The sequence below is a fragment of the Vipera ursinii genome, assembly GCF_947247035.1.
Source record: "Vipera ursinii genome assembly, chromosome: 7".
Taxonomy (NCBI): Eukaryota; Metazoa; Chordata; class Lepidosauria; order Squamata; family Viperidae; genus Vipera; species Vipera ursinii.
In genome coordinates, this window is record NC_139521.1 from 33,573,817 (window position 1) to 33,598,762 (window position 24,946).

General features: G+C 39.4%; 1 protein-coding gene across 1 annotated transcript; it reads left to right on the top strand.

Annotated features, from left to right (window-relative positions):
• Positions 1-4,672: 4,672 nt before the first annotated feature.
• On the top strand, positions 4,673-7,738 carry HELT (helt bHLH transcription factor; the record flags this gene model as incomplete). The annotated part of the gene is made up of 4 exons (XM_083366889.1): positions 4,673-4,699; positions 5,313-5,417; positions 5,735-5,831; positions 7,248-7,738. The coding sequence occupies 4 exons, from the start codon at positions 4,673-4,675 to the stop codon at positions 7,736-7,738; spliced, it is 720 nt and encodes a 239-aa protein (XP_083223015.1).
• Between the last annotated feature and the right edge of the window lie 17,208 nt (positions 7,739-24,946).

The window sequence follows — 24,946 nt, forward strand, 5'->3', positions numbered from 1 at the left end:
GGCACCACTACATCTATCATCACCCTCATTTTCTAGTCTTTGTTACCACATTGCCTGGCCAGCATCTGCCTGACTGTCTGGATCTAGAAGTCCCACAGGATCTTAGCCCTGTTATTCTGTGAACTCTCCCATCTGGACTTGGGAGGCTCCAGCTCCCTGACTGTGCAGATGTTCCTGTAGACAATGCCAGCTACTTGTTCATGCTATTCAGTTTATGCTTCTTTTTGCCTGCATCTTATATCCTGCCATTATGTGCTGGCCTGACTCTGAGGCCTCTCGGCATAGTCCACACCTCAGGCCCTGTCGAGTGTGGTAGATCCTGGCTTCTATGGATCTGGGGCTTAGTGCCTGTTCTTGTGCTGCTATTATCAGTCCCTTAGTGTTGTCTTTCAGTCAGCCCATTCCAGGCACATGTCTGCCACCTCAGCTTATGACCATTTTTCACACTTATGACTGTTTTAGCATCCCCATGGTCACATGATCAGAATTCAGATGCTTGGCAAATGGTTCATATTTATGATGGTTGCAGTGTCATGTGATCACCTTTTGTGACCTTCTGACAAGCAAAGTCAATGGGAAAGCCAGATTCCCTTAATAACTGTGTTACTTGCTTAGCAACTGAAGTTATTCTCTTAACAACTGTGCCAGGAAAGGTCATAAAATGGAGCAAAAACTCACTTAACAATTGTCTCACTTAGCAACAAAAATTTGGGGCTCAATTGTGGTCGTAAGTTGAGGACTACCTGTACTTGGTTGTTGCAGTCTTCCTTGGCTCATCATGGGTCTCAAGTGACTGAGGAATACGAAACTACTTGTGGCTGGTCTTCATATCTGCTTGTGGCCTGATTGTAATTGTACCCCATCAATCTTAACTACCTTCCCTCTCTTGATTACCATCCAACCACACTTCTCTAGTCTGAATGTTGATCCAGCTCAGGTGGATGAGTGTAGAGCTTGATGTCATCCATGCAGAGGGGGTGGCTCTTGAACTTTTATCCATATCCAGTCCTTGGGATTTGTAACCATTCAAGTTATTCTGACATTGTATAGAGATGGTGTGTGGGTGGGTGTTTATGTGTGTGTAGCTGGGTGGATGGGTGCTTTTGTATGTATATATACAAATATTATAGCTAAATTCTGGAATGTCAGAATTTCAAAGTATTAAAGCTGCAACTTTAAAGCACTTCTATCTTTCCGTTTACATTTCCTGATCAGAATTTAAGTAAATTTTTCTTGGTCAGCCCAGAATTAAAATTTGGATTTGCAGAGTTAATTACATTATAGGATGCTCTACTGTTGATTTGCATCTATTTAGAAATAAATATATCAAATGACTTCAGTCATTACCAAGCATTGAAAAACCAACGTGATCATAGACAAATACTACCCACTGATATGGATAGATTATTGTGCACTTCTGTGAAATGTAACTCACTTATAATGTAACCGTATTTTTTTAGTTTTACAATCAAGGAAAAAAACCCATCCCGTGGCAGTATGAAAAAGAGAGTCCCTTGATACTCAGAGGAGACTCCATCATTTATATACAAGACTGGGCATAATTTTGCATTTAGCCTCCTTATTTTTTTTTTTTTGAAAACATTACCTTTTTATAAATCAGTGCACCATCACTCTAAAGCACTCCTCTTAAAAATAGTTTCAAACAGACAAGTTATGAACAAAATAATTTTTAAAAGTCATTTTCCTCCTCATGGTTAGGAAGGAAAAGGGATGGCACAGGCAAAATTAAAATGCCTTCTATTCATTTAACAACCTCCTGCCCTGACAAATGAACAAGGAGAGTTAAAAAGTATAGAATTTCCCTGTCCCTGCTTGTCTTCAACAGGAGACGTTCACACACTTTCCAAAGCAGCTAATAATATATGCCTGGAGCCCTCATTGTTAGTCTAACGTTAAAAATCAAAAGCAACAGCAAACATATCTCCTTAATATGCCATAACGCTTCCAGCACCCCGACACCATTCGCCCCTGTCATATCCAGTTTGCACGTGTCCTTTCTAGCTTTCATTGCCAGCCTGAACCTGCACCTCGTGGAAGCCTGTCCTGGACCAGACACAATTCTCCGGCAGGAGAAAAAAAGAAGAAGCAAATAAGCAAACGGAGTGGTTGGTGTTAAAAAAAGAAGAAGAATTGCCTCGCAGGTGCCTGCAGCTGGCGGTTAACACAGACAGTAAGAGGATCAACTCCTTCTCCACTGGCTGGAGGGGGGGGGGAAATAAAGCTCCTACATTTACTATTCAAAGTTTAGTTAATTTGGATGATAACGGTTAGTTTCTAATCCCATTGTGCAGGACTGAATATACTGAAACCTAACAGCTTTCTGAAAGGATATCTGTCGCAAGCAGAGCAGCACTCCGGAGCGTCCCTGGACTGGATGGAGCAAGGCACGCTGCTTCTGAAAACTTTTTGTAAGGATTTGTTTAGTCACCCACCAGGTTGCAGACAAAACAGGTTGCAGACAAAACATGGAGAAAGAACGTTTCTTTGGCTAGTATTTCATCACGAGAGAAGAGCCCCAATTTGCATTTTACCATGAAACCGATGGAAAAAGAGGGGGGAAAAACCAGTAAAATTTAAGGACGTTATGTGGCACTTTCCAAACTAAAGTAATAATAAAAGAGATCAACATTAATCTATTTTAAAGGAAAAGAAGAGAACCTCCAAAATATGACAGTGAAACTAAGAATCTGAAATCAGGAGCACAGCGATAGAATTTCCCTGGAACAGGCTCCATTTCCAGAATGACTGGGTTCGAAAACCTAGGGTCTGGCACACGTCTCCAAATTTCTCTGCTTAATTTTATATGAACTGGCAAACCCACAGTTGTATTTGGGATCGCATTTGTTACTCAGGCAGTCAATAGATCAAATGAAGTGGTTGGGATGTGGGGGGGTGTCCTTAGACAATGAAGTAAGGAGGTCCCGCTGTAAGATGAAAGAAGTCTGAAAATGCGCACGGAAGCTTTGGAGAGAAAAAGCATCATCCTTCTTCTGTGAATTTCCTAAGATTCCTGTTAGAGTATTTCCCATATTTCCTTCTTCAGCCTTTCAAAATAAGTAAAACATCTTCCCCCAAGTTACATTATTTTCCCCTGGATGCCCCCCTCGAACAAATCAGTTGCCCCCCCCCCAAATGAGAGTCCTTTGCGCTCTCAAGGCAAGAGGCTGCCAGAACAGAGGCCCTTGGGAAAAAAAAATAACAATGCTGTGAAAATATGTTTGCAGAAAATAGACAATTGTTGGATTAGACTATTCAAGTATGAAATAATGCCTTTTTGTGTAAAAACGTCAGCAATGTGCGTGTACAAAAGTTCCCTGTGGCAGTTACTTGCTCCTTTTGTGAGCGCTGCGCTTTGGCGTCTCCACTTGGCGCGTTTCACTCCAAGCCTCTTTAAACGCGATTGTTTCTTTCTTTCTCAAGACATTTACCGGATCAAAACATGCTGTTAATTCGATCAGAAAGCTTTACCCTCTCTAACAATACCACAATAATTTTTCCTGAAGTTTGTTAAATTGACCAAAATTAGGCAAATGAATAGGTGCAGGTGACACCGCATAATGCGCTCTCGGAGCAGCTGCGATTCCCTCTTTATTTTGCCCCTCTTTTCTTTCACCCCCATTATTAAAATTTAGGCCCAATGAAACTATTCACACTTTTCAATGGGACATTTTCCTATAGGATAATAGGCTACAAATTGAGCCTCTCCAAAGGCGGGGTGGGGGTGGGCGCAGAGGAGCCAGGGAAACAACAAGATGGAGACATACGCAGCATAGGAAAAAGGACGGTCGTGTGCCAAAGGTTTGAAGGAGCCTCCCTGGGTCTGCTGAGGGGAGGAGAGAAATGTATAAAGCGGGGAGGGGGGTCTTGTGCCACCCTTCAGTCCCCACACCTGCCGGGGTGCCCCCGCCACATAAAGCGATAGAAACAAAAAAGCCTCGCTGCCATCTCTCATAAAGATGGACGTGTCACCAAGTCGTGTGAGAAAAGCCTGAGAACAAACGGACCCACTCCGTCTCCAAGGGCTCTTCCTTGAACTGGGCGGAACAGCCTATTAAGGGCTTACTTAATTACTTTAATGACTCTGGACAGGCTTTAAAATGCAGTCGACGCTTGGACAGGGAAGGCAGGCGGCGGGGGTGGGGGAAGAGAGGTGCCTGGGATTTGTAAACAGGCGGTCGTGTGAGAGACCGACCAGGCGTTTGGGAGCTTTGAAGAAGGGCGCTGGTGTTTCACAACCTGTCAGCGCGCCACTGCACGTCCACTTGTTGCTTCTGTAGCCCTGCGCTGCCCATTGCCATGCAAATGCTCTTTGGGGGGGCCAATCACGTGTCGTTGAAGGCCACGTGGAGTGACAAAGTGATCTGTCGTCCTTCCCTCACCCGCCCCTAGTCTCTGGCCGTGAGGGGGTGGGGGGTGGGAATACCCTGTACATACGCACATTTTAAGAAAACCTTATCTTTAATGCATGTCTTCTACTGCTGTTTTCCCTAATCCTATGGAACCAGGCAGGCTATGAATTCGCCCCCTCCCTCAGAAATGACCGCTTTATAAATCGCCTCTTGGAAGTGTGGACTCCACAACCCACCTGGGCCACTTGAATAGAGACCTCGGGTGCCTTCGGCTAGCTTTTCCCCGCCGGCTTCTTGCCTCGATGTCTTCAAAACTTAAGGAACGGAAAGTGAGTTGGCGCTTTGGCGCTGCCCCGCGCACTTCAGGCCGAATCCAGTCTTCTTGTCCAGAAGGCCTGGTGCCATTTAACTTCAGCCATTCATTGACTTTGTGACTTTAGAAGAGGGTGGAGTAGGATCGGTGGGTGGGGTGGCACGCAGCACCAGGCAGACAAGCTAATAGTGGAAACACTTAGAGAGGAGACTTTTCACGTTGGGCAGCTCCTGTGAGCCTGGCATGCCACTGGGTGACCCAGATGTTCAGACGGCCTTGTCTTCGTGTCCTGTCGCATTTTCCCTTCCCTTCCCTTTCCCATCAAATGAGACTGGGATCTTATTGAGTTCTAGGTAATTGACTACTGACAAAGGCCCACACCTTCTCTCTTTCTCCAAAGTTTCAACAGGGAACGGGGGAGAATTTAATTCTAGAATCCGGATTTCAAAAGACTATTTCAACGGATTTTTTTTAAAAAGGGGAAGAGCAGATGGCTACTCAGAAGCATCGAGTATCGTTTAAATGGCCCTATGATAATACAAAAACCGGTGGGATTCTATCCGGTTCGATTATCTTCCCGCTTGTTCGCTGCTCGTGTATCAATCCTGCACCACTAATATGTTTTCCAGAAGATCCCCATTTCGCACAAAGTGATCGAAAAGAGGAGAAGAGACCGGATCAACCGCTGTCTAAACGAACTCGGGAAAACCGTGCCCATGGCTTTGGCCAAACAGGTACGCGCGCATTTCCCAGCAAAACAACAACAACAACAACCCAACTCCCGCGGGCTTGGCGCCTTTCCTGAGAAAAAACGCATCAAGTGACCCGGGTGGCTTTGATTTAGAGGTCCCTTTCTTTGCCTTGAGTGCTTCAACGCGAAACTTTGCAATTCCGAATTCGCAGTGGGAAAGCGGGGCTGAGGCGTGTTAGGGAAGGAACGGAAGGGCTTTTTCGTTGTGTACCAAGGCAAGGTTTTGGGTTGTTGTTTTTTTTCCTTCTTCCTTTGCACCGGATTGACTTCTCCTAAACTGTTGCTCTTGACTCCTTGCAGAGTTCCGGCAAGCTAGAGAAGGCAGAGATTTTGGAGATGACGGTGCAATACCTGAGGGCCCTTCACTCCGCGGATTTCCCTCGGGGAAGAGAAAAGGGTAGGCGCGCTCTCAGGGGGACGGCGCGTCCGGGAGCTTGGCAGCAAGCAGGCGAGCCGGGCGGCCGACGCAGAAAGAGATGCTGGTGGATTTGGGGGAAAGCTTGTGGAGCACCTATAGGTCGACTTGAGGCTAAGACAGAGCTTCCCTACGATACTAACTCAGATTCGGTTAATCTCATCTTTCTAATGTCTTGGTTTTGCATTACTTCAGGGTCTTCTTTGAATATTATCTTAACAGCCCTCCCCCCCCAATGGTTCTGTGTGGTGGGAGAATCCAGCTGCAGCCCTCCCTGAAAATAGCAAATTCCAGACTTTGGTTGAGCTGCCTCCCTGCAGGCTTTGAGGGGCTCAGCTAAAGAGCAGCTTCATCTTAACCCCTTCCCCAGATCCTAAACTTCAGCATTTGCTTCTCTTGGGTGGCAGGAGAGACATTATCATTATTTTTATTGGAATGATTAAGTATTGTTTTAAGCGTTGGATAAATTAATGGAATGGGGTCAACCCATGAGTTCGTGGCAGTTCATTCCAGACTGCTGAGTGCCAGAGACAGAATAACTGTGGGAAAAACATGGCTGTTAAGTTCAGCATGGATGCAAATTAAGCATTGATGGATGCAAAGAGAGTATGTTTGGCTAGATGCACATTGATTGGATCCAGCAATCTGTTAAATATCTAATAACCTACCGGTAGGATAAATAGGTATCTATTCATCCATTTTAAATAAGACTAAAATAAAAGCCTTTTCAGATAAATAATAAAAGTTTTACAGTGATACAAACTTTTAAGGACTATAGCACATTTGCCAACTGGTCAACATTATGATGTGTTAACTTTCAGTAGATGCATATTTTGTGCACATAAAGCCACATTGGTATGCATTTCAAGTGTGTGTTGTGTGTGTGTAGTATATGACATTGTTGATTGAAGTTATTTTAAATATTGATTAACTCTGTCTTCTTGGTGGTGGTGGTGGGTGTTAAATGTATTAATACACAACTTCCATCTTTCCAGATGGCTTGACTGAAACTGGTAGAAGTTGCTGTTCACACATCTGAAAAGAAACATGCTGGGAAAGTCTGAGACAGTATAATTTTTCTGTTAAGAGAATTTGGAGTAAAGCTTCTTGATTTGATAATCAGTTTTGTGGTTATAACTTCTGACACCACTGGATACTCAATAAATGTCATTTTTTCCATAGATACCTCTATTAATATTTTGTTAACTACGTTGGAGACCTGCCATATGTTTGGTACTGTCAGTTTCAGAAATTAGCCTACTAAATTAAAAATAAAAGTGTTTGCTAATTTAGCTGCTACAAATGATAATAATTATACTGAAATATAACTCCCATAAATATAAACCAAAAAAGCCAAGCATACAATGCTATTTCTTTCTTTCTTTTTTTTCTTTTCAGCAGAACTTCTAGCTGAATTTGCCAACTACTTTTATTATGGCTATCATGAATGCATGAAGAATCTAGTTCATTACCTGACTACGGTGGAGAGAATGGAGACCAAAGATACCAAATATGCTCGGATTCTGGCTTTCTTGCAATCCAAAGCTCACTTCATCACAGAACCTCTCTTTGCTTCCTTGGGGTCTCTTCCAGAGTCAGACTTTTCCTACCAGCTTCCCCCAGCTCCAGACTGCTTGGGTCAAGGCACTAACGATCCTGTTTTCTCACAGGCAGCTGGGCACAGTCACTTCTCCTGGCATGGTTCCACCAGGAGTCCTACCATTCCTTACCTTCCCAATACCGCTATGCCCCTCCCTAGTCCAGGACAGCAGCGCAACACTTACTTGCCATCAGTACAGGGGCTGGATCGCCACTACCTCAACCTGATTGGCCATTCCCACCCCAATACATTTAGCCTGCCTCCTGGCCAACATCCATCTGTGTTGTAGCATACATCTGGGATGTCCAGTTTGTTTCCAAAGAGGGCTCCTGTGTCTTTCATGGCTGAATAGAGAACTGGATGATTTCTTCTGACATGTTATCCCTAAAGGAAAAGCCCATTAGTTATCTGAAAGAATATATTACCTTGCACCACAATGGCCCTCCCATAATTATAAACAGATATGTAACTAATGGTGGGGAAAGAATAAAGATGAACTGCTGAGGGAAGAAGGTGTGTATGCCTGAGATGTGTTTATTCGTTCTTCTGTTATCCATCTCTTCTAAATATTTGCTCCAATAGTATATTGTTTGCTTTCCAAACAAAGATCAATAAGGTTGCAGAGAGCTGTACTGATTTTAAGAAGGAGAGGGGAGATGTCTGTGCCAAATGAGTATACATTTACCAACCTACTCATGACAATTTTTACACATACAAGAGGAGCAACTTTAAATGGTAAACTTTAACTGAAATAGAGGTAGTCCTTGACTTACAACGTTTCATTTAGTGACCATTCAAAGTGAAAACAGCACTGGAAAAAGTGACTTAATGACTTGTTCACATCTATAACTGTTGCAGCATCCCTATGGTCATGTGATCAAAATTCAGATGCTTAAAGTAAAGGTAAAGGTTCCCCCGTACATGCCTGCTAGTCGTTTCCGACTCTAGGGGCCGGTGCTCATCTCCGTTTCAAAGCTGAAGAGCCAGCGCTTGTCCCAGGACGTCTCCGTGGTCATGTGGCCGGCATGACTAGACGCCAAAGGTGCACGGAACGCTGTTACCTTCCCACCGTAGTGGTCTCTATTTTTCTACTTGCATTTTTACGTGCTTTCAAACTGCTAGGTTGGCAGAAGCTGGGACGAGTAACAGGTGCTCACTCTGCTATGCGGCACTCAGGATTTGACCCGCCAAACTGCCAACCTTCTGATCGACAAGCTCAGCATCCTAACCCACTGAGCCACCACGTCCCATGCTTATATTAGTTATATTATATTATATTATATTAGTCAGATGCTTAGCAACTGACTAATATTTATGATGGTTGCAGTGTCCTGGGATCATGTGATCACCTTTAGCGATCTACAGACAAGCAGTCAATAGAGAAGCCAGATTCACTTAACAACCGTGTTACTAATTTGACAACTGCAGTCATTCACTTAATAGCTGTGACAAGAAAGGTCATAGAATGGGGTAAAACTCACTTAACAACTATCCTGCTTAGCAACAGAAATTTTGGGTTTAATTGTGGTCATAAGTCGATGACTACCTGTACTGTGTTCTTTGAGATGAAATGGGAAAACTCCAGCATGTTCTATAAAATATATAATATTTTTCATGTTAAGGCAGATTATTGACTCCTCTAGCATACTGCCAGAAGCTGAACTTAATACATACTCATACAAAGAATATAAAGTATAATAGAAGGATGAGCCACGTGGAACCTGTGGGGATTTCTGTTATTTTCTTCTTGTACAAAGTTCAAAACAATGACTTTCAGCTAGAATGAATGAAAACAGCAACTACCGATTGTATACATCTCTGCTAAGGGTTGTTACTAGAGTGTAGAGCTCACAAACTCTTTACACAAAACTTTCCTACTACATTTTCTTGGTGGTGGATAGGAGTGAAGAAAATAAATTGTTGCTATTCCAGAACACTTAGAAATCTGACTACTTTGGTATTGTGCTACAAACTGCTTAGGGTTCTAGATTCTATCTCTCTTTGGCAGACAGATGAGAATGGTCCTGTTCACGTAATATAGTCTAAGTGGGCTAAAGGATCTATTATATGAACATTCTAGCCTAGTCAAAATGGGGGGGAGCTATGCAGCCATAGCATAGAAACAAAGAAGAGACAATAGAATGGCAACCTTCCATGTTGCCAAAACAGACAACAAACTATCCTACAGCAGCAGCAAAACAACAACAGACTTCCCAAGAGTTTGTTTTTATGTTTTAATTCCCGTGGCCACATGGAGTGGGAATAGGAAGCAGAAAGAAGGTGCTGGTGGAGGATAATTCTCTCATGATTCCATTGGTGTTGGCCTATCCCCCAATTGGGCTATTTCAGATTTATAAACCATTTCTCTTCTGAAGAGGGAAGAAAGAGAAAAAGATGGAATTGGTAAGCTCCTGCTTTCATTGCAGTAGCTAGGAAGACTTTGATGATTGTCTCCCTCTGGATAACTGGCCCAGCCTCAGTCATGATGCTGGATGAAAGGCTGGCTTGACTAGTTATGTTGTATAGGTAGTCCTCAACGTGTGACCACAATTGAGTCCAAAATTTAAGTTGCTAAGTGAGAAATTTGTTAAGTGAGATTTGCCCCATTTTACCACATTTGTTAAATGAATCACTGCAGTTGTTAAATTAGTGACATGGTTGTTAAGTGAATCTGGTTTCCCCATTGACTTTGCTTGTCAGAAGGTCGCGAAAGGAGATCACATGACCCCGGGACACTGCAACCGTCATAAATGAGTCAGATGTAAAGCATCGAAATGTAAATCATGTGACCATGCAGAGTAACTTATTCCATTTTGTCCTGCTGATTTAATACATGAACTGAACTATATTGTTTGCTAAGGTCATCGAATAGGTTAATCCGCAATTTGTGAACCCACAATTCCTGAGAGGGACAAAAAAGATATTCATTACAATTGTGTATAACATCTATATAGTATATTTTTCTCCTTTAAACTGTAAATACAGGGGGGAAAATCTGGTCTGAGAGGTGACTTAAAATTAAAATAGGATGAAAGGAAGGTAAATAACCAGTTTTGTTATGAGTCCAAATCCATATTATGAACATTGTAAGAAAACAGCTCTTGTTAAGTGTCTATCTATAGGATAAAATTCATGTGGTAGTGGAAGAATGGCTGGTGTCTATTATAAAAAAAACATGTCTTACACACATTTTCTTCATCTCTGGAGGCAGAAGATGAAGAAAAAGTCTTTGGCTGTTTTTCTCTTCCTAGCACTAAGCCGTTCAGATCTCCTTTGGCACTGAAGCATTACAGACCCACTGTTACCCTGGAAATATAAATTATTATTAATTTATTCAACATTTTGAATACTGTTAACCAAATTAGATCAAAACTCTCCCTCCTTCCTAACTTTTCTCTGCTCAATATTCTTTCTAGGATTAGCCCAAGGCCACCACAGTCAAACCAATGTCATTTACATATAATTTTGCAAACCTGCAGCAGCCTAAGACAGTCTTTGTGTCTCAAAAGTTGCTTCTATTCTTCAATCTCTCTCTTTGTGCCCTTCCCTCCCCTTTTCATTTAACAGAGGAGGATAACCTCGGCTTTAGATTTACAATGGGCTTGGGATAAAATTTTTGTCCCCTTGTCCCACCATAATCTTTGCCCGCCTCTGCATCTCCTGGCTTCTCCCCATTTTACAACCGAGTCTCTCCTCATTTCGGTGCTCAGTTACAAAGACCTGCTGTCTGAAGTAGTCTTAATTTCATTTTCAGACAGTGAGAAATATTATGTTAGGTGAAAGAAGAAATAAATATGTTTTGAGGCTAATTTTCCTCCCTTTCCCCCACCCCCCAATACCTGAATAGCACCAGATTTTCTTCTTTCTTGTGTGCTCTCCTCTAAATTAAGTTGTATAGTGCCTCCAACAAAATACAAGAGCAAATTTCCTAGCAGTTTGGGCTGGTGGTGAACCATTGTAGCCCCTTGTTTCTTGGGCTTCATCCTTGGTTGGGCAAGAATAAAAATAATCATCCCCATGAAATCAGAGGTTCCCTCTGCACAAGGGACAAAGCTAGGCCTCAGTCGCCTTGAATTTGTCTTAGCTGCTACAAGAGCCTGGCAACCAGCATGGGTCTGAGTACACCCAGGGACCATCCACTGCAGATTTCTTAATACAGAGGTCACGTGTGCTTTTCAAGCATTATTGAACAAACAACCAATTCCTCCCAGCCCCGTGTGCTCTCATGACAACTTCGCCTGCCTGCATTAACCTCAGATGATGCAAAATGGCAAGCTGGCATGGTGGACGTTGCAGGCATGGTTCAAAGATATCCATGAATATTAAAAGGATGACATGGTTTCCCAGAGAAAAACCATCTGAGAAAACAGGAGGGAGTTAACAGATTGTAATCAGACACCATGGAAAAAGGAACAGCTGGAGTTATCCTTTGAAAACTATCATCTAGTTAGTAGACTCTAATTCTAGTGTTCTTCATAGCAAATACTTGGTCAGTAACCAACTGAAAAGAGACTTTCATTCCACTCTGTACATCTGGGCATGCAAGAGAGCACCCCTGCTTTTGTCTCCCATTTATTCAGCAGCTAGTTGTTGATTTAACTGCTCTGTGTATGAAACCACTTGACTGAAAAGCTCAATGACAATATGATGACGTTCTTTCTATGCTGAAACATTCCATACAAGCGCAGTTGTATGAGGTGGTTCTATCTATCTATCTATCTATCTATCTATCTATCTATCTATCTATCTATCTATCTATCTATCTATCACCTTCTGCCTATCTTATAGGATCACATGTCTTGTCTCTTACTGTGTTTCCCTCTCATTCACCCACAAGGAGGCCTAACCATGATTTAAGAAATAAGTTTAAGTTTAAGTTTATTGAATTTACATACCGCCCTTTTCCTGTAGGGCTCAGGGCGGTTTACAAAGTATTTAAAAACGTCAATACAATACAAAAGTTAAAAACAGTTAAAAATAATTAAAGAGCCAGGTCTTCAGGTCCCGGCGGAATGACCGAAGGTCGGGGGCAGTCCTAAGCTCCATGGACAGCTGGTTCCAAAGGGCAGGCGCACCCACTGAGAAGGCCCTCCCCCTGGGTGTTATCCGCCGGCAGTCTTTTACCAGCGGCACCCTGAGAAGGCCCTCTATGTGGGAGCGCACAGGATGAAGGGAACTTGATGCCGGCAGCAGGTGTTCCCTCAAATATCCCGGACCCAAGCCATTTAGGGCTTTATAGGTCATCACCAGCACATTGAATCTCACCCGGAGGGCAACCGGAAGCCAATGCAGCTCGCGTAGTAGAGGTGTTATAAAGCACAATGACCTGGGCCAACCTACCCTAAATTATGAATAATCATTGGAGAGCAGATTATTTATATTAAATCCAAATTTTAAGCTATAATACTGTTTGGGATTGATGTAGCACAGTACCCTAACTACTAACAAGGTTGACTATATTAAACTACAATTATATAGGATCATGCAACATGGTACATCATAAATCAAGATTTTAAATCTCATTAAACTAACACATTAGCTAAAATAAAGCAGTTTCCTTCCATTGTCAGGGATATTTTCCCCCACTTAGGAAGCTCTTATATATATTATGTCTATGTCCATAAGTTTCCAGAACAACATTATAAATAGTTTTTAATAATGACACATATGATGTATTTTCTCACTCATTGATGTCCATATGTACATCTTGCTAGAGCTACTTGAAACAGCCTTGAACCTAAAAGGTTCAAGTATAATAGAAAATACTGTCTCTTTGTTCATTTTAAAGTATATTTCCATGGCCATCAGTACTTACCGCAAAATATTTTGGTTCAGACTAAGCTACATAAGTCCAGGCACTGAGTCTGCCTTAATATTGGGAACAAATATTTTCAACAAGGAAAATGCTGAGGTGTGTTAAAAGGAAAGATGGACATAAAGCATAATACAAAATGCTTTATGGTTATCTCTATGCATTCTCTTGCTATCTTTGTAAAATGATAAAAGTCGCTTATTTATTTAATCAATCCATTTGTTGCCTCAATTACAGAAGTTACCTTAGGCAGCACATTGAAAATAAGGATCAGAAACATAAATACAATGATGAAAGGAAGAGATAACTCATGTTGAGGTACAACAATGCAATTAAAAAAATAGTGATACAGCAGGGTGACAAATTACTCTGCCCAGGACCTGCCAGAAATCACAGCTCTCCTAAATGCCAGCAAGGTCAAGATAAGATGGACTTCTGGGAGTTGCTATTCCACAGGTCAGCGGAGCTACAGAGAAGTGCTTCACTCTGAATGTTTACCGTGAATGTTATTTTGTGAATGCTTGTTGATTTACTGTCAGTTGCATAAAGGTAGCTATGTATATACTACTGGAGAAAAATATAATATCCAACATTGAAAGCAGTCTATTCTTGGTCAATTAAAATATATAACCTTTATTAAGCAATATCTTTGTTAGTACTTTCAAACATGGCAAGCTTTTGATTTGCTCAGAACTCTTCATCAGGTGACATATTACACAAAACAGGCCATGGGAAAACAACAAGAAAAGTTAGATATTAAGGCCATGAAATTTAAATTTAGCACAATCAACGTTCTTTCTGGAACCAGCTTTCTGCAAAAAGTACTGTCAAATTATCAGTTGTCTGAAGGAATTTATTGAAAATAATTTATAGGAAATCTTACATTTTTTGTCATGAAGAATGCTCCCTACAGGCTCCTCAACACTTTAGCCATTAGAGATTGCTATCCTCTTCTGATTACTTCTGAATAATTGCAGAATACATGATTTTTAACAAATTTATTTATTATTAAATTTGTTTGCTGCCCATCTCTCCATAAGACAATCAAATTGGGCCTGAGTGGATCTACAATCTGATTTATATGAAACAGAGGCATGAATACCGAACATCATTTGACTGTCATTGTAAGAGCTAAAATTGGCAAAGTGGGAACTAATGTTGGAGAGAATCATCATGTAAAGACAGAACAGATGTCAACCTTCAAAAGAGGGGAAACAATAGGTAAGAATTCATTAATTCAAAAATACTGATTCTGTGTTCTACTGTAGATCTTTCAGGCATATATGACTTATTTTATTTGAATGAAAGCTATTTAATCATATCATATCCTTGAAGCTTCTGACTACAGATCCTGGAGAAAGATTTATTGACAGGTATGGTATGAAATCTGACACTCACAAAATATATTGAGTGAAATGCCAAGCATGGGTAGGAATGCTGCATGTGAATGATTAAATGTATGATTAAAGTAATCTAGTCTTCATTTTCTCTGTGTCAATCACTGTCTCTGTCTCTGTCTCTCTCTCTCTCTCTTTCTCTCTCCTCCCTGCCTCCCTCTCTCTCTTGCCTTTAAGTCACTACAAGATCTCTTGGTTCCCCTCTGCCTTCTTCCTAGAGCTATGAGAAAGTGACTGGTGAAGGTCATTCAGCAGGCTTTGTGCCTCAGGTGGGACTACAAACTCTTCTGGTGCCTGAACTGCTATAATAAACTGGTTGTCTCGTCTGTTGTGCTTTGCCCCAATGTGTGTGTGTGTGTGTGTGTGTGTGTGTAAATCTCATTTGACCAAAGCCATCATATGCAGTGAAGGCCAATAATGACCAAAACCTATGGAAGAGTGTGATGTGAAAGGAAAAAGGACTAATTGATAAAGAGCACGATTTAATGAATGAAATGAATGAAAAAGAGGAAGGATGAAATACAATGAATAAAGCCCTCTTCTTGTGAAATTCAATAGGTGATGCCAGATGCAGAAAAGAGAAGAGCTAGGTTTAATTCTGGAAGAAAGATAACACATACATCAAAAGTATGAACTGGTGTCATCTAGGTTGTGCTGAATGCATACAAAAGTTTGCTCGAAAGAATGGTGATAATGGAAGAAGCAGAGATTAATTTGGGGAGAACTGTCCAACATTCTGAATGAATATGATCCAGGAGAAATAAATCCTGCTAGTGGCCATTAGTGGACAGCTGAGAATGAGAAAAGAGAATACAGAAAAAGTTATTGAAATATTAAAAAGCCTGAAAATGAATAAGCTTGATGACTGATGATTTATCTGATTTAAAAAGACCTCTTTGTTTCAAATATGTGGTTTAGATCTATTTATATATGCACATGGCAGAGAATAAATGTAAATAGTGATTGTTCATGATGAACAATTGAGATAATTGGTAAAGGATATAAGAATAATGGGGCCTTCTGAATGTGGGACAATTAACTGATGGTGTCGAGACCTTGGGAAGAAATGAACAAGGAAGAAAAATGTGTCTTCTCAATCATTTTTATGGTCATAGACCAGCACAAATAGGATAATAGAAGCAATAAAAACAGTAAAAAAAGTATGAACAATGGATCCTATTTGCACACATACACCCAGGTCACAGTTAAAATGAGTTAGAAATACCAGGCTTGTATAGCTAACTGCAGGCAAAAATACAGGAAGCAATAAAAAATGATAATTTAGAACTACTGGTTTTCATCAAAGTTAAAAAACAATAAGGTTGAATCAGTACAATAGCACACAAGCTAAGCAAATATAAAATGAATGTATTTAATTAGTGCTACACTCAGTTCACCTTGCCAAATTTTGCAAGCAGCTGCATGAAATCTTGTTCCATTAGCTATGATGCAAGGACTTTCATGCTGTAACAGATATGCATAAGATATTATGTTTTAACCATTGTTTATGGTTTAATCTGTGGTAAGAAACCAGTCATTTAAAACTAACTCAATAAATCATGGTCAGAGAAATCCTGACTTATCAAGATCATGAATTCAGCAAAGCTGATGTTTTCTATTCTTATAGCAGAGGGTTGTATTCAAATTTACCTTGAAATAAAGCAAAAAAATGCTATTTCCCTATCAACTGAAACATGATAAGACTGTTCTTGCAAATAAGTTAACTAGAATGGTGAAAAAATATTTCTGGTGGATACTCCAGAGGGGAGCATTAGCTGTAGTTGGTAATTTTTATCTCATCCTGAGTTTTGATACATCCATATCAGAATGTATTTCTGTAGCACCCGTATGTTTTTGTATGAAGGTGGCTTTACGTTAAGATCTTTTTTTAAAAAAAGAAACAGAATTTAAGACCCTTGAGCCAAACCCATTTAAAAGCCAAAAGATGCAAGCCAGCCATGTGTGGTAAACTCAACTTATAGTCTTGCAGGGTTAAAGGGGAAAATGTTCAAATTCGTCCAAGACCTGAAAAACTTGACATATGAAAGCCTTACATGCATTGCATATAGAAGACAGAAAGAAAGGTGTCCCCTAATGAGGTTTTTTTGCGCTTGGGTGAACGGAAGGAGCCAGCTTCAGAAGAATAACCAGAAGAAGAAGAAAAAATCAGGGCTTTTGTCCAGAGAAAGGGCAGGCACTTTCCATCCCTTTTCAGGAAACAAGAGAAAAGGCAGCTATTGGGGAGACTCCATGAGAGATGTGGGTTTTAAGAGCAACCCAGTACATACAGAACTAATCAAGCGAAAACAATAATAAAATGAGCCTGACAGACGGCCAGCAAGTATCTGAAGACTTTATCAAAAAAGAGGAGTGGGGAGGAATGACAGAAGAATTAGAAATGAACAAATAAACTCAGTGGGAGCCAAGGATCAAATTTGAAGGTAGCAGTGTGCATGTATATGTGTTTGGAGGGATTAAATTATTTATTCATTGTTAATTTATTTATGTGTGTGCAAATGACTTTAGTGGCTGCAGGTGCTAAGAAGCAGTTCTGAAAAGGCTCAGTTTTAGCACTAAAGCTACAATATTGGCCCATTTTGTTCATTATTTTCCTCAAAGAGATCAAAACATTGACTTTTATGTAGGAGATACTGAGGGAAAAAAACCATATGTGATGTCAATTGGTGCTGATCCTAGCAACACAAAGTATTTTGCACTAGTATTCAGGAAGTGAATGTAGGGAATGGAGTTTCACAATCAGCAAATTAACAAATGAATACTTAGGTCAAGGAAATGAAAGTCAATAAAAATAAAAACTACTTTTCTTAAAGATTTGGTAACAAATACACATTTTACTAAACCAATGAAACTTCATTGTATTTAAACATGTCACTCAGATGTCACCTTTTATAAATGTCACATCATAAAGGTGGCTTGTGTGCCTCTGAAAGATTTACCTAGAGTTGAAAAAGGAGATGAATTCATTGGGCATTCTTCGGAGAAACGTTTTGCCTCTTTACAAAGTAAACTGGTAACAGTCCAGAATCAGCAGTCCAAAGGCACAAATCAAGAGACTTGCTTTATAATAGATTTGGTGTTAGGATTAGCAATCTATTATATTTATAGAAGGATAAATATATTAATGGATAAAACGAAGTGTTATTTTACTTCCCTCCCGTGGTCATAGAGGCTAAAGTTGTCACCTCCTGACCCAGGAGAGCATGCCACAGCATGCTCACAGCATGGGGGTTCTGCAGAAGATGTGACCCTAAGGGCAAGGAACATGACATCCCAGCATGGAAGGTTGGGGGCACAAGGCAAGATATCACATCTTTAAAGTAGCACTAGCCTCATATCATGTTAATGCCTTGCCAGGAAGGAAGTTTGCTGCTTTTGTGCATTTCAGTAAAGACAGGAAGCTGGAAGAATGATCTGCCAAGACAGACTCTTAATTAAGCACTTGAATAGAATAAAACTAGAAAGAAGTGTGTATACTGGATATAGCTTACTAAGGCAAACACTAGGCACGGATGCTTTCCACTCTGGTGTGGCAAAGCAGTTCAATTGCCCTGAAGATGCAAAGCAGTTAAAAAAAAACACAGGGGCTTACCAAAACACAATTTTTTCTAGACAACAGTCTGTCTTATAAAGTAGAAAAATTACATATTAAACCAATAACAAATGTATGGGCTATGTTTAGCTGACTTTTTCAGTCTTCATGTAGAGAGAGGTGTTTTTTTTTTGTCTTTCTCTGACCTCCCCCTTGAACTAACTATCTTCACATATTGAGCAGCCACGGTTTTGCTGATCATAATATGTGGCTGTGAAAACTCAATCATTAGGAAGATCAAAAGAAGAAAGCTTGGTGCCTTTGAACCATTCTGGACTTGAGAATATTTAGAGAACAAGAAAAAGGAAAATCAAAATGAACATAAAAAGGACGAGTAATGAAACTAAAGTTTAATATTTTGGATTTACACTGTCAAGAAAGAGACTTTGGAAAAGACCCTATTTCTTAACAAAATTGAAGGCAGTAAAAAGAGAGAAACTGTTACTGACAGACAATTCTATTGACTCCCAAAGAGTGGGAAATACTGGATTCAGGAAATTAAATAATAACGATAACCCATTATTAAAAATGCAAGATATAAATATGATATATTAATAAAATAAGGATGGGAATGTTAAGACATCTACAATTATAACCAAGAATTTCCATCGCTGTGAAAGATTTTGAGTGTTGTGAGGATTATTTTTTTAATGAGAATAGACAGGGCTGGAATAGTCTGAACACATGGATGGATTTATGCATAGGGAGTTGCTTAGTGAAGAGCATTAAAACTCTCTTCGTGAATAATTTTGAAAAAATGAGTTATAGTAGTGTTGAAATCAAGAAGTTATAATTGAGAAAGAAAACTGGAAGAGCAAACTGGAGATTGCCAGTGCAATTCATTGAGAACTTTTTAAGGGGGAGTTGTCAAAAATCTGAAAACATGAGGTTTTTTTTAAAAAAATTTTTTTACATGAATGTTTTAAAACACACACAAACACATGTATGCACACACAAACATATACACATAGAAGCTATATCATGTTTAGGCTGCAAAAAGTGGTGTCAGAATCCATTCATATCACATTCATAAATGTATATTTAAAACATTATCCCCCCCTCCATGGATTCTGCCATCTCCCGAGGAAGGAGGAGCGCATGTGGATTCAGCCTGCCTTAGGTTATTTCAAAGACCAAGGGAAACCTTTTGAACTGGGGGAACAAAAGGGAGGGTTAGGGAAGAAGGCATCTGGCCTGTGTCTCCATTTGAATCTGTAAAGGAAGAAGGCAATAACCATAAAGATTCAAAGTTCCCTTTTTCCCACGAAAGGGATGACACGAAGTAAAATGATGGGGGGCTGACCAAATAGGGTTGAGGGAAGGGGGGTTGAACCAGGAACTCTTTATAAAGTTTCAATCTGTAAAACAATACCAAGTCCTGTCTTGTATTTCCACAACCAAGCATGTCCTAGTAAAAATTCCTTTTGGACTAGAACTGACTCCAAGAGGTTTTTTCCCCTAAGACGTGGATTGGGGTGGGTCCTGACAAGTGGGTTGACTACAAAATTGCATCAATGAACACCAAAACTCTAATTTTTTATTATGGTCTTCTAGTAGTGTCAAGAGCAATGTTTCTCAGTCTTGACAACTTTAAGCTATGTGGATTTCAATGTGATAGCTAGGAAATTCAGAGAGTTAAAGTCCATGTAGGTCTAGAGTTTTATAGTTGTGCTTAATACAGGCAGTGTAGAAGCTTATAAAATGGATTCCTGTTTTTATCCAGACTTTCTAGTTGTAATCTATACACTTGCTAAAGTTAAGGTCAAATAGATTGAGGAGAACACCAACTCTCAACTACTTTTAATAGACTTGCTGTATTTGGTGACGACTTTGGCAGGTTGAAGTTGTTGTATTTCAGATGACTCTGTACCCCTGCCCCCCAAAAAAGACAATATATATCCACATTGTTTGAAAATCCTTATCATTTTTGCTTTCCTCTTTTCTGGAAAACTAAAAAACAAACTGAAAAAGAACCAATGTATCTACAGTACATTTCACATAGGAGAACAAGGCTAACTATGATATGGATCTTTTCTGACTTTCATTAAGAGCCTTGAAGAAGAATTTGACCTCTCTTCATCCACCTAGTTTTGACTGTTAATATATATTTTCTCTGCCTTTTTTGTCAGATGCAGCCAAGTGATTTAATTGATAGAAATGTGTGGGGAAACCCAAATACTTAAAACAATATCTTTGGGTAATAACTGTCCAGCTATATTGGCTTAGTTGAGATTCATCTGCTAATTTCACTGAACATACCTTAGCTAGGATCCCTTCTATGTATAGGATCTGGAAAACCTCTGTCTTTTTGGAGAAAAAAGGCTATTTATATACAACTTTCTTTTGACACTACGACAAATTTCCTTGAGCAAAGATAGAGATTGGATCAGGTAAAATGAACTGAAATGATGAAAAAGTTAAAAAAAACCCACCTTCTGCTTAAACCATTTATCTAACTGCATTAGCAAAAAAAGTGTATTTGTCAGCCTGCTCCTTTACAAAATATTGATGGATGATGCCAAATGCGAAATATTCCTGTGCAGCACTGATTTGACACAATATTTCATATTCTAGGCTAAAAAGTTCCTCTTTGCAGAATGATGTATCAGTGAGCATGTTAAAGAGGAGAGACTGCACCCTCTTCAGCATCATTTAAAGCATTCATTTCTCCTTGTTAGCTTTATCATGCGTAGAAGATAGAACTTTTTACGTTGTGCATACAGTTCTCTATGTCACACACAATATGGACCTTTTCCTTCAAGGGCCTCTTGTTAATGAGGTTATTTTTAATTTAAAAGAAAACAATTATACACTAACATCTCCTTTTTCTATCATATACATTATACAATGTGGATCAGATTATACAGTGAAAAGTTAAATGTGTAAATTAAACATACAGATATCCACATTGCTTTGGGATTGTTTCCAAGACAATCTCCTCCACCCCCACTATATCTGGTATATTGCAAGAGAAACACGGCAATTCAAATGTGTTGACTGTACTCTATAAACAGATATTTTGATTGTGAAGAGAAGGGGCATGAGATGACATTTTTTCATTTATTTAACAGATAAAGGCTTGCACATAAAGCATCATCTGCCTTTCTGTTAACGGCTGACTTTCTAACCGGTGAATACAGCTGCTGTGACTGGGGTCAAGTGATATGTCACTCTGTCAGATCACACACAGAGAGAGTGGCTCTTCCTGGATTAGAACACCCCCCCCCAGGCAAGGTCCTGTGAACAGCTTTCCAAGAAATGTCAGAGCTGTCTGTCCCCTGCGTAAAAGATCTTGGATATCTCAGTCAAAAGCTATTACCAATATAAAGAAAATACCGATAAATTCTTGACTGTGGGGTTTTAACAGTGGCAAGCCAGATATTTAGTCTCAGATAATCAAACAGATCAGAAATTGTATAAACATGGAATTATGACTCAAATTTTATGTTAGCCCACAAGGCCTAAGCATGGAAGAGAAAATAAGCTGCAGATGAAAATAATTTCAGCAGTGAGTTTGTGGTCAGAGGGTTAGGATGTAGTAATCTAATGTAATCAATTAGTGTTATTTCAGATTTATTGTCAGGGTAATGTGGTATTTTATTATAAGTTAAACTTCACAGTGGTTTTTTAATTTCATTATTAATGAACCACTACAAATTGCATGTTTGAGAATGTTTACTTCTTCACTAAAAAAAGGCCACTTACAGTAAAATATATTGGAATAAGAATTAAGTTATCTAACAAATTCCAGATAACAGGATTCAACTTGCCTAGTAATTAATCTTCATCGTTAAAATAAATTGGTTCTATTATAGAAAGAAATGAAATATGGAGTTACTCAAAAGCATAACAAGATCTGAAGGTAGCCCTATATTGTTAGTTTTATTTTTGCTTGCGAGTATGTACTCATTCCAACTGTAATTCTTCCACTGACAAAAACCAAAGATTTACAGAATGCTTTACCAGAATCTAGGATCTATATAATCTATCCTTCTAAATTTTGCAAAACATTCAGAATTCCTTGTTTATGAGTCAGACAGATATGAGCAACGGGTGCATTAGTGCACACACACATACATATACTTGCATACCATAGAGTGGATACATATTAAATGCATTTTTCTCTTAAAAGTGCATCTACTTGTAAACATTTTATACACATTGTCAGGTTCCCTAAATAAGCCAAAAATCCCCACCAATTCTATTGTTGATGCATAGATTGTAATATGAATGTACTTTCTGGATTCATTGGTTATATTCATACATTGTGCAAAACTGTAGCTTGTTATAATTATATATTGTTGAATAAGCATTTATAATGGCTGGATGGATTTGTGATACGAAATCTTAACTATGTCTTAAATAGTGAAGCTTGCTAAGCAAAAACAAATCAAGACCCTCAGGATTAAGTATAATGTGGGAACCCAATTGCTGAGGATAGTACCTTATTTTTCAGCTATTGCCACTGGACTGATAAAATATCAATCTATATGATGCTTTGCTTTGGAGGTTTTTAATTGTCACTGAGCTTTGGTTATACTGTGAAGTATAAACTGAAATCATAACTCAAATCAATACTAAAAATCTCTGTTGGGAAAGCACTGAAATTCTAAAGATTTTGTGAATTGGTTTAAATTTCACTCAAAATAACATCTTCCTTGATAATTAAATTACTTAGTACATAGACAAATCAAATAAGACAAAGAATACATACAAATAAAATATGTATTTTAAGACATTTATGATGTTAATATATCAACAGACGTGTAATAAGAAAAGAAAAAGAAAATTGGGCTTTCATAGTCAATAGATACAGTAAAACAAATAATGTGGTCTTTTGCAATAATTCTGCATAAACTTTATCCTATGGCTATCAGAAAGCCTCTTACCACAACAGAGGCTTTAGTTCAGTTTATCACAAGGACAAACCTGCTGTTTTTAATCTTGGACGTTTCGTTCTTTCAGAATGGTTAACTTCCCATGCACAAACTGAACTCTGTTTAAATTAGGCTGTACCATTTCAGTGCAATTTATTGTGTGAAATAGTGCAAACAAAGGTACCATCTCTCTTTATAGTAAACAGGTCCTGTAGAGAAGAGTCTTAAGTTACCTTGGAACCTGAAACAATACAAAAACAATCTTTTATGAAGTCAGTCCCCAAATTATCTACCTAAAGTAGCCATCTCACTCAATCAAATGGTAGAGTCATCTCTCATTTTGTACAGCCAGTTTAATCATTCCTACCGTATTTTTTTTCTTTTGTTTTCAATTTTTTAAATCGTAGTTAACTGGTCTTTTAAAGTTAGGTTTAGTACGTTCATCTAGTCAGGTTTAGCTTTTCAGAATCTAAGAAAGTGGTCTGTAGGTTATTCTGTAAAGGCCTGGCCGGACTTAGGTAGGAGTACAGCTGGTTGAGCCTACACGAACAAGTTATGCTTCACGTCGCTAAAGAAAATAAGAAAGGCCTGATGTGCTAATGGCTGAGCATTAGTCAGACAGATACAATAAATGTGCTTTTTCTCATGCAAAGGAAAAAAATTAGATGCAAACTTTACATTTAAAACTGCATTGTTTCCTTTTTAATCTGGCCACCATCCGAGTGGTGATCTGGATGTTAGAGAAGAGATGAATGGGAGACATTGGCAGGGATTGAAGTTTGGGGATGAATGTGGAAATGTAGAATGGATGTTTCTTTTTTTCTAGCTTTGAGTTGACTGTTGTTTCTGTCTGTTTTTGAGAACTGATCCAAAGGGACAGGGAAGTCAGTGTGGCAGCTCTGAGGAAGGCCCTCCTCTACAGCTGCAGCTCAGCGGATTAGGAAGCTTCATCCACAAGGCAACATTACACAAGTAGCCTTTGAACAAAAGTCATGGATACTATTAATGATATGGTAATCCTTAATCGAGCTACCTCCCAGTAGTGATTATACTGACATGGGAAGAATATCTAAGTCGTAAAAGCAGCCCATAACAACACTGCCCTATTGTTCACCCCAAGCTTGACCACGACTAACTTTGACCAGCATCTCTAACGTTGCCTTCCCCCCCACCTTTTTCACACTGATCCTAGATTTTTTTAAGATTGGCTCCCTGCACCCCAAGTTCCCACACATATTTATTATCGTCTCAGAATTCACACTGCCAAATGCATGAAGTAACCAGTGCCATCTGAGACCACACAAAGGTTAGTTCTGTAGGTCTCAGTGAAGATGTTTTAATTGGCTGACAAAAGGCATCATGTGGATAATTTGACTTGCAAATCCTTAGTCTATTGCTCTTAGATAACACAGAATAAGGAAAGTGAGGTGCTTAGTTTAATGCAGTGCAGAATTGCAGAAAGGAATATGTACCTTAAAATCTCCCCAATGTTTTCCCCCCCCTACCTTTTGGGGACACATTGCTGCTTCATTGGGCTTCTATTACTAAAGCCTTTCCTCAATTCTGGAAGTTGTAGCCCCAAGACATTTAGGGGACACTTGGTCAGAGAAGACTGTTTTATAACATCAGTCCCTTTTCTCAGTCCCTTTTCTCAATTTACTCTAAATGTACGTTTTCCACCCAAATCACTGAGTAATTTTTCTACAGGAATTTCTACATACTGAGGTTAGGGTCCCATTCTTATAAATCTTAGACTTCAGTATGTTAGATTTCATTAATGCAAGGATTAAAGCTTACTATT